Source organism: Macrotis lagotis, chromosome 3, assembly GCF_037893015.1.
Source record: "Macrotis lagotis isolate mMagLag1 chromosome 3, bilby.v1.9.chrom.fasta, whole genome shotgun sequence".
Lineage (NCBI taxonomy): Eukaryota > Metazoa > Chordata > Mammalia > Peramelemorphia > Peramelidae > Macrotis > Macrotis lagotis.
This window is the reverse complement of record NC_133660.1, coordinates 145,881,872-145,892,524: the sequence shown is the minus strand read 5'-3', so window position 1 is coordinate 145,892,524 and position 10,653 is coordinate 145,881,872. Positions and strand designations below refer to the sequence as shown.

At 40.5% G+C, this 10,653-nt stretch overlaps 1 protein-coding gene across 4 annotated transcripts in view; it reads left to right on the top strand.

Annotated features, from left to right (window-relative positions):
• The first annotated feature begins 3,022 nt into the window (after positions 1 to 3,022).
• The window catches only part of YTHDC1 (YTH N6-methyladenosine RNA binding protein C1), a 33,045-nt gene continuing 25,414 nt past the window's right edge, over positions 3,023 to 10,653 (top strand). For all 4 annotated transcript variants that reach the window (XM_074229320.1, XM_074229319.1, XM_074229318.1 and 1 more), the window contains exon 1: positions 3,023 to 3,125. In XM_074229320.1, coding sequence (XP_074085421.1) covers positions 3,098 to 3,125 — 28 coding nt within the window. In that variant the 5' untranslated portion in view covers positions 3,023 to 3,097. The remainder of the gene's footprint in view (positions 3,126 to 10,653) is intronic.

Genomic DNA, 10,653 nt, shown 5'->3' with positions numbered 1-10,653 from the left:
ATGGGAAACTGGAAAGATGAAAGAAAATCTCCATCCCCCCAAGTAGAAATTCTTCCTTTTCTCAATGACCACTTCCCATTTCTAAAATGTCACATACAGAGAAATTGTAGTATCCTTCTTTTATATTCCCACATCACCATCTACTTCTTCTCTTCCCCCAATTCTTCAAATGCTCTCCTCTCCACCTTTCCTAGTGACCTCACTGCCTACCTTCAACTTGTACCCATATTTCTTTTTCTAGGCAAGAGATTTCACCTGCCAACAATTTAGGGCACCTGGTGTCAATATAGAATGTGAATCTTGGTTTATATCAAGAGAAGTAAAATGTTTGCTGTTGCTGTTGGAAGCTGTCAGAAAATATGTTTTTGCCATCCAAGTTGGAATTCAATGTATTTTCCCATAACATTTAAATAAAATGCTTGAGGGAATACTATTAGTACTGCTTCTGGTACAGTGTGGTTTAAATGTGTTGTGAGCAATCCAGATTCCTTGACTACTATGAGATTTCTTTTAGAAAAGATTTTCTAATTTCCAAATCAAACTTACCAAAAAAAACCTGGGGATTCCCTAATACATATGATACAGGAGATGACATTTAGGATGGGAAAAACTAGTGCATGGACCATCTCCCATGTGCAATGAGTACTGTCTTGGCCACTCCTTGGAGAACCTCCCCTGTGGCATGTGTGTTGGAGGATACCTGGAGCCAGATGTTAAAGTACTCCCCAAGGGTTGCCCTAGTCTAACCCACTTTGGAAATGCATTTAAGTGAGGAAGAAAAGCTCTCTTTCTTCTTCTTCCCTTCCCCCCCTTTGCAAGATGGTCATTTTCTCACTCTAAGCTAGAATCACATGCTCCTGACCTGGGCCAAGGAAGAACTATAATCTCTCTTCTCTGATGGCCCTTTTCCTTTCACTCTTCCCCTCTGGCATCTAGCCTAAACTTTGTTATTCAAGCCACTTTGTTATCCTCAAGTCACTTAGGAGAAGTTTGCTGTCTCTTCAGTATAAAGGTTTTACTGTGAATTTTGCAGGCTTGTGAAATAAATCCTGAGCTATTCCAATTCTAGGACTAGTAGTGTATTCTTTCACTTTCACAAGAGCTCTCAATCTTTAATGGCAACACCAACTTCTCTGGCAACACTCACAATGTCTGTTATATTATATCCTCTTCCTACTTCCCCACCGCAAGACTAGGATCTTTCCTCCAAGATTCCCTTCTGGTGCTGGAGCCTAGCTTCCCCTATTAGAATGTGTGAATTTCTTGAGGGAAGGGACAATGTTCTTATTACATTTTAGTATATTACATTGTAGCTAGTCAATGCTTGAGTGACAGAATGGAAGAAATATAAATGAAACCGCTTTTATCCTCTGGAACAGGGGCTGCCTTATTAATGTAGCTAATACTTGGCTAACTTTGTATACAGTAAACACAAATATTGCTGGTTAGCCTGGCTCAAATTGGCAAGTCCCTTTTTTCTTTTGATGTCAGCCCCTTTCTATAAATCAACTAGCTGCAGGGTTGCTTCTAAATAACCATATAAAACTTAAATTGCTATATATGCTAGATCACAGCGATACCAACACACAGCCACCTTCTATATCTTCTCATCTGGATCAATTTTCGGCTGAGAAAGTCTGACCTGGAGGTCTTATCGGGTTCCATCTACTCTGTATGTATAATGCAATTAAAATGTAAGCTCTTTGAGGGAAGAGATTATTTTTCTGGGTTTTTTAAAAATACTCTTAAGTTCTTGTAATATCGTAGTTAGGATCCATTATCAGCCATTCAGGTGGATTTGCCCAAAGATGGGGTGTTTGAGAACCCATGGCAACCTCCACGTTTGAAAAGGATGTTTTTTTAGGTTTTTGCAAGGGTTAAGTGGCTTGCCCAAGGTCCCACAGATCGGTAATTATTAAATGTCTGAGACCGGATTTGAACCCAGGTCCTCCTGACTCCAGGGCCGCCCCTTAAAAAAGATTTTGCCAATTTCAAAGTGCTGTAAAAATAAATGTTAATATTGATGATGAGGAAGAAGCACAGAGGTCAGAGTTTGGTAGGAAAAAGTATTTACATCTTTTTTTTTTACAGAAAACGATTCTGGAATAATAAAGATAATGAAATTGGAAAAAAAAGTTTGAGTTTTTCTGAAAACTGAGTTTTTCTCGAGCTACCAAAAGGTTGCATTTTTGGTTGTTCCGGGCCGGACTTGTGAATTCACAAATCTAACTTCCTGTCGGGCAACTCCGGCGATTTCCCCAAGGTTACCAGGTCGAGGTCGGGGTCCCCCTTGCGGACAGGAGGGTGGACAATGGGCGCCGGGCGCAAGCGCGGGTCTCCCCGGAAACACAGGAAGATCAAATTTGGCCCTGCCCCCCCCCCCCCGGGGGTTCTAATTCTAAAGGAGGCGGCGAGGAACTAGTAACAGCAGCAGAAGCGCCAAGGGCAGCTCGGTCTAGGCGGGGCCTCCGCGGCGCTCGAGGTCAAGGGCAGGGCCCTCCGGCTGGCGCGCAGCCGCAGAGGAACCCAAGGCACCGGCGGGGCTCCGGCTTCGACTCGGACCTCCGGGCCCCGAGACCGGCGGGAGCCCGGGGCGGCCTGATCCGGACTCGGCCGGCCCGCGTCGGAGGCCCGCTCCGGGAGAGGGCGGAGTTCCGGGCTGGAAACGAGGCTGCGCGGCAACGTCAGCCCGCCCCAATTTCCTCCGTTCCCTCCCCGCACTGTGACGTTGGCCGGGAGGAACGAAGCGTAAACAGCGCTGGGCATTGTGGGAGCGGGATTGTCTCCCGCAGGAAGCCGGGCTCCATTTTAGCGCCGCCCGCAGCCGCCATCTGTTTCCCCTCCCTCTCCCCTCCCCTTTCCCCCCTCCCGGCCCGGAGCCCCACCGAGAAGGTAGTCTCTGAGGCCCTCGGGGGGGAGAAGCGGGAGGAGGCGGGGAGCGAGGAGAGGCCGGCCGCGGGCGCGGGGGCTGAGGTGGCGGCGCAGGCCCGGGCCTCGCGGGGAGGCGGGCGGGAGGGCGGCGGCGGAGGCCGCGCCGAGGCGGCGGCGGCGGCGGCGGCGGAGCGGCGGGAGCGGCAGGCGCTGCAGCCCGGGGGCAATGGCGGCCGACAGCCGGGAGGAGAAAGGTGAGCGCGGGGGGAGCGGGCCGCACGGGGCGGCAGCCGGGGCCGGGCCCTGAGCGCCCCCGCGTGCCACGGGGGCGGGGGCTTGCCTTCTCCCGAGGAGCTCGGCGCCCCGGGCCGCCTCCTCCCGCCCGCACGCGGCCCGGGCGGCCGGAGGGGCGAGCACCCCTCCCGGGCTGCAGCCCGGCCCGCTGCGCGGCTCCCCACCCCCACCCACCCCGCCTTCCTCCCGTCGTGAAAAAGCAGATTTTAAAAGACCTCGGTCTTTAAATGTTAAAGTCTCTTTAAACACTCGCCTTTGTCTGGCGCATTCCGAGGAAACTCGGGGATGTGGCCGGATTTGTGAATCTTTGATTTTTATTGTTAATCCTTCGCCTAGATGGGCGAGTGCATACGCATAAAACTCAGGCCTCTTCGGGGGTGGCTCCTTCCAGCCCGGAGCTTCTGGAAAGGTTGCCTCCCTACATCCCCACCCCCACCCCGCCCCCCTCGTCCGCCCGGGCGCACCTACTAAGCACCTACGAAGTTTGGGTTTTAAGCCTTACTTTTCTTTCACTCTAATTTGACTATTTTTTTTTGCATCTATTGAATCCTAGATTGACAATTGAAAGGGAATTTGCAGTGAATCTAGACCAATTCCCTTATTTTTGCAGATAGAAAAAAAAATGAGACCTAGGAAACTTTGCTTTCAAGGCCAAGTAGCTAGTAAGGAAAAGGGTAAGATTTTTGAACTCAGATCCTCTAAATCCATCAGTCTTTCTTTGCACCTTTGACTTTTCTTGGTTTTTTGATTCTTTTTGAGTGGTGGGGGAGGAGACTACTTTTCTCCTTTCTGAAAACAGATATTGTGTGCTGTAATAGAATAAACACTGGATTTGTAGTCAGAAGACCCGACTGAGCATAAATCCAGTCTTTGCTACCTGTAAGATCATTCTAGGCCTCTTGTCTGTTTCCTCTTGTGCAAGAGGCAGCAAGGTGGCTCAGTGTCTAGAGAGCTGGACTTGGATTCTGGAAGATCTGAATTCAGATATGGCCTTAGACACTTAATAGTTGGTGTGACCATGGGCAAACTGACTTAACCTCCATTTGCCTCAGTTTCTTCAACTGTAAAATGGAGATCCTCAGAATTGTTGAGGATCGGATGAGATAACAGTTGTAAAATGGCTAAAACATGGGAAGCTATAAAATCTTTGTTACCTTTTCCCTGCACTTCCCATGGTAGGTGATATTTCCCTTGATTTCTTGCTACTGCTCTTTTCCTAATATCCTCCTCTTAAATCTCTGACTTTGCTCTCTCTGTCCTGACTGTGGCTGCCCCTTAAGGCTTTCTTTTCTACCCTTTGTTTGCCTCTAGACATATTCCCCAAGAGAGTTTATCCAATGTTAAGGTTTCAACTACTTGATTTGTGCTGAGGACTCCTAAATCTGCATCTATCTCTGGTACACTTTTTCTATTTCTATTCTATTTCTTGCCTCACTTCATTTTCAGTATTAACTTATTGTTGACAGAGGTACCATCACTTATCAAGTTTCCTAAATGAAAAAGCTTGGTTCTTTTTTTCCACTTAAATTCTCTTGCAATTCCCTGTCACTTCAATTCTTAAGACTGTGGCAAGAGTTTCTACTTGGGTTCCTTGACTCCAGTCTCTTTCCTCTAATATATTGCTACCAGAGTAATTTCCATTAATACTGTCATTCCCCAGCATTAAAAACATGTTTTAAGACTTCCATGATGTGCCTCTCCCCCAGTCTTTCATTGCTCCCTAATAAGGATTTCCTGGACTCTCTTTGTATATCTTCAAGTTATAATTATCATCTCTGTATATGTCACTCGTGTTCCCCAGCCTAAAATAATCTTTCTCTTTCCCTTTATCTAAATCCTAGGCATTCTTCAGACCAACTTCTAGATCCACTTTTAGTTTTTGCAAGGCAATGGGGTTAAGTGGCTTGCCCAAGGCCACACAGCTAGGTAAATCATTAAGTGTCTGAGGTCGTATTTGAACCCAGGTACTCCTGACTCCAGGACCAGTGCTCTATCCACACCTAGCCGCCCCTAGATCTACTACTATCAGCTTCATTTGACTACTCCTGCCCCCCTTGATTTATTCTTGCCTTTAATTCCTTTTTTGTAAATCTTTAATTCTAATAGCAATTCTTAATGTAATGACTTAAACCCTATTTCATTTTTTAGGGTTTTTTTTTTTTGCAAGGCAAATGGGGTTAAGTGGCTTGCCCAAGGCCACACAGCTAGGTAATTATTAGTGTCTGAGGTCCCATTTGAACTCAGGTATTCCTGACTCCAGGGCTGGTGCTTTATCTACTGTACCACCTAACCACCTCTTAGACCATATTTCTTGAAAGCAAAACTGACTTTTTACTTTTATATCTCCAACACAGTGCCTGATAGTCAGTGACATTTCTTAAAACTTGGAGTCCATGAATTTTTTCTAATATTCTGATAAACTATTTAAACATAATAAATTTTCTAATCCTATATATTTTATGAATTTTTTTTTCTGAAGAACATAGGCTTTCACCAGACTACCAAAAGGATTCATTTCATATGCACAAAAAAAGGTTAAACTTTCATAGCAACCTTTCTCAAACTAATTTTGGTCAGTTTGGAGCTTGAAATAAATTCTTCAAACGTATAATTATTGAGCAAATAAGAATTTTGGAGCAAAAGAAATAAAAACCATTTTTGTGCTGAAAATTGATATGTAAAAGGGGGTTTCTTTTTAGAGTGCTTCATCACCATTATCCCTCACTTGCTACATAAACTGAGTATGTAAAAAAATTGAGAAACATTGATTCCTTTAGGAAGATATGCATAGTTTAAAAAAAACTAGATGATTTTTGGTAATTAGAGATATGTTTAGATGACCTTTGTATTTTTCTTTCCTCGTTTTTTTCTGAAATTGTGAATCTCATATCCTTACATTATTTAAAACTTTCTTAAATTTAATTGCTTCCATTTGATGTAGAATCCGTTTGAAAAGGGAATGATACTGTATTGATAAATAAAAGAGGTAATGTGGCACAGGGAGTGGACCTGGGTTTAAAACACCCTTCCTCCCCCATTAACTAAATGGTCAAGTTGTTTAACTTTTCAGTGCACCAGTAGCTCTCAGTAAAATTACAAACTAGTTGGCTAAGCCATATCCTAAAGCATATAAACTAAAATTTCAGGTTCTTACCAAAAGAAAACAGACTATCTGAATTCAACTCAATAACTATGAAAGAAATTATAAAACTGAAATAGGAATTGATTTTTTTTAGTCAAAAATATTAAGTTTGTAGAGAAATAATAAATTTTTCTTAGTTGAAGTTGTCATGGTTATTGTGAATACTATTTTTTTGTGAAGAGTGAAAGGCTATAGAAATGAACAATTCAGGGACAAGTTGAAATTCTCATTGGACATAATATTTATGTCCCTCTCAGTAGTATAGTTGATCAGGCTTTGAAAACTTTGGCAAGAATTTTTTGTGTCCCCCCCCCCCCCCAAGATTTAAAATTTCTCAAATGAATTAACCTACCTGTATTTTCCCCATGTAGGCTTTTTCCCCCCCTTCTTAGTTGGCTAATGTTTATAGGCCACCAGAAGAGCCAGTGACTAAAGGTAGGAGATATCTTTATAGTTAAAATAAAATATAGATAAAATATCTTTATAGAAAAAAAATTTAACTAGTTGTTTCAATCGACTGGGGGATCAGTTAGTTGGTTGATGTCAGAGATAAAGAGTTAAAACTCCAAATTCTGACATTGTCAAGTAATTTTTATAATTTAGCTGGGGATTTTTTTGTTTGTTTAATTTCCTTGTAGACTGATTCATAAAAGGTACTGGAGTTCTTTTTAGATAGAATTATATTCATGAGCTTCATGGAAATAGATGAATTTCAATTTCAGAATTTTTTAAAATGACAAATCCAAACTCACTCATGGCAAGGTCTATTAAAAAATAATTATAACTGTTTAATTTCCTCTTACTGCAACAGTTATACTCTATTTCAATATTTTAAGTATCTTTGATTTCATTTTGGTGTAAATATTCCTTCCATACACTTCATACACTCTTCCCCCCTCCCAAAAAAATGGCTTGATATGATCTTTTAGAGTTATAGATCCATTACCACCCCACCAAAAAAAAATCTCCAAACTTTGGCAGGCCTAACAGTCAGATGTATTAGAAAAAAATTCTCAATTCAGTGTCTGGGACCTGAGGTTCAAAATATAGCTCTGTCACTTACTACTTTTGTGACTTTGGACAAATTACTTAACTTTAACTTCAGGTTCCTTATTTGTAAAAAAGAGGGAAGTAGATTAGATGACTTCTAAAGTCAATCAGTCTCTTCTATGGACCCCTAGTAACCTGAACTTGGGAAAAGAGATAAAATCCAATTTAGGGTCCATCAATGGGGGGGGGGGCTTTAGGGGAGAAACATGTTTGTTCATTGCCTCAGAATAACACTAAAAGTTTTATAATTTTTTTTATTTTTTTGCCATTTACATGCAAAGGTAGTTTATACATTTTTCCTTTTACAAATGTAAAAGGACACATTTTTCTACCATCCTTCCCATCTCCTTTCTCTTGGCAGTAAGGAAGACAAGTATTTTTAAATATGATGTAAAGTTTTTCTCTCACATTTTAAACCAGAATCGACAGAATTGATTTTTATTTTCCTAAAGGTTATCTATTTGTAATTTATCGCAATAGAGCTCAAATTCAGGTGATTCCTAATTATAATTGACTAACAATATTTCCTAAACAACCCTGTGTTTTAAGCATTGAAAGTATCTCTTATTCCTCAAATGAGGAAACCAAGATTCATAGTAGTGACTTGAGGATCCGACAAAGAAAAAAAGTATCTTAGGATTGGAACATAGGTCTAACTGAGCAAGCCACTTAAACACATTTTCCTTTTGTTTCCTCATGTGTAAAATAAGCTGGAGAGGGAAATGTCAGAAAACCCCAAATGCTTTCAGAAAGAGTCAGGCACAACTTCAGTTATATAACAACGCAAATTCCTGTCTTCACTCTTGACTTTTTTTTTTATTATAACAGGCTGCTGAAGAAGGTATATCTTTAAAAAAGAAAGTTTTATTGTTACCTTTTCTTTTTTATACCACAGTCTTTATTCCTTCCCCTATTTGAACCTTTCTTTATAACAATGACTAACATTGTTATAGTGCAATGATGGAAAGGCCGCTTTGGATTTGGAATCAAATTATTCCTCTGATTCTTAACTAAGAATATGATCTTGAGTAAACAAACCATTTAACTTCCTGAGACCTCAATTTTCTCATCTGTAAAATGAGGAAGTTGGACTAAGACTTAACTCCTTAAATTCCCTTCCAGTTCAAAAATCTGTTATTTTAGCAAAGCCAGTTGACATTGGAACTTGTACTATCCTATTCACATACATTTTTCCAACCTCTATACCAATTAGTTAAATTGTCCACATTTATGTGCTTATTGTTCCTTTGGGTCTGCTTTCTTCATTTATTATTATTTAGACATGTCTTCCAATTTCCTTAATTTTTCAGTTTCTATTGAGAGGCAAAAAAATAACCCATTATGTTTATAAATTACATTTTGTTCATTCCCCAATCAGTATGCACTCATTTTAATTTTTGCTGCCACTAGGAGTGCTGAATATACAAGAGTTAAGTCATCTTTTTGAAAATGCTTTCCCATGCTTTCCCCACTGTTACAACTCGATTTTACTATGAAGCATGTTATTTGGAGTCAGAATCACAGCTCTGTCCCTTGCTTCCTTGGTTGACTTAGATAAATCGTTTAATTTCCTTGGACCTCAATTTTTTGATCTTTAAAATGAGAACAATTAGATTAAGTAGCATGTCTAACTTTAAACCTATCCTTTGAGTTTCAAATTGAAGTTATTTTAGTTCTTAAAGTGAGAACTTTGAAACTGAGTGGAACAAAGAAAGTTTTTGTAGATTACTTCTGTAGCAGTACTTGAAAAATTTTTCAGGGACAGTTCGGTTGTGCAGTGGATAGGAGGACCTGAACTCAAATCTGGCCTCAGACAATAAATACCTGTGTGACCCTGGGCAAGTCATTTAACCCCATTGTCTTGCCCCCCCCATCATCAACTTGCCAAAAGATGTTAGAAAAAATTAAAATAAAAGGTTACTCAAGTCAGATGTTTATTAAGCACCTGATTCTAAAAAAATTAAGCCCATTTTGTAATTGTTATTGTTAGGAGCATCATCTTTCTACCATGTTACTTAACAAAATGACTAAAATAGTGTTATGGGGATGAAGACTTAATAGCATTGACTCGCTTATTCCCCCTATGCCATATTTTCTCTTCCTTTTAAAACTGATGCTGAAGCCTCACTATAATGTCCTGGATCTGTCACCCACAGCATAGACTACTATACTGTGGGTTCATAAGTAACTAATGAAACCCTCTCAGATTCTCTGGGCATTGAAATGTATCCACCTGCTACTTTGTTCTTCTATGTTGTAGTAGAGTTCAAATGTATATGTTTTGCTTTCATTATGTAAAAATAATTATATTCATAACAGAACTTGAGCTCAGAAGTAAAACTGCTATTCCTACTAAACATATAATTAGTTTGAGAGAACTGCATGAATAACAACATATATTGTTTATTACATTTGTTAATTTAAAAGTAGTTATAATTATCTGCTCTCTAATATGCTTTGTTGCCCATTACAGAGCAGAAAATTACTGAGTTCACATAGAGCTCTTTCCTCTTTTATATTTCCATTTTGGTACTGAGATTTTTTTTTTTTTTTTTTTTTTTTAGATTTTTGCAAGGCAAATAGGGTTAAGTGGCTTGCCCAAGGCTACACAGCTAGGTAATTATTAAGTGTCTGAGACCAGATTGGAACCTAGGTACTCCTGACTCCAGGGCCAGCTTTTTATCCACTGTACCACCTAGCTGCCCCCTCTTTCCTCTTTTAAAAGCAACCACCAACCACTACAAAAAAAACAAAACCCTAAAACCTTAATCAGATAAGAGTATATTTCTTTCATGATCCCTGAGGAACCAAATGGTCTGCGGAATTTAGAGATCTATCTTAGTTATGCTTGTCAGGTCAGGACACTTAGCAACTACTACTGTAGAACAAACAGAACAGCTTTTGACCCTAGATCCTGCTGTGAGTGAAATTGAAAGAGCCCTAAACTGTAGGACCCAGAAATTCCTAGGACCTAGGTTGGACAGAGCTCCCAGGGGACCAATTGTGTTACATTGACTCTTAGTTTGGGATTGCATTTTGTTTCTAGGCTTTATTTTTACATTTTCTTATGACTGAGGTAGGTGAATGTGAATCCTGTCTTGGGAGTAGTGCTTTAATTTTGATAATTTGCTTGTATATATGATAGTATGATGACTTCCAGACCAGGAACATTTGTATTAACTTTCAATCACTTACTGATTGGTACTGACTGGGGAACCTGTAACAAGTCACTCATGCTCTAGGCAACTCTTCAAGTCTGGAAGGTTCTAGGGGAGTTGGGCCTATATTGTAGAAAT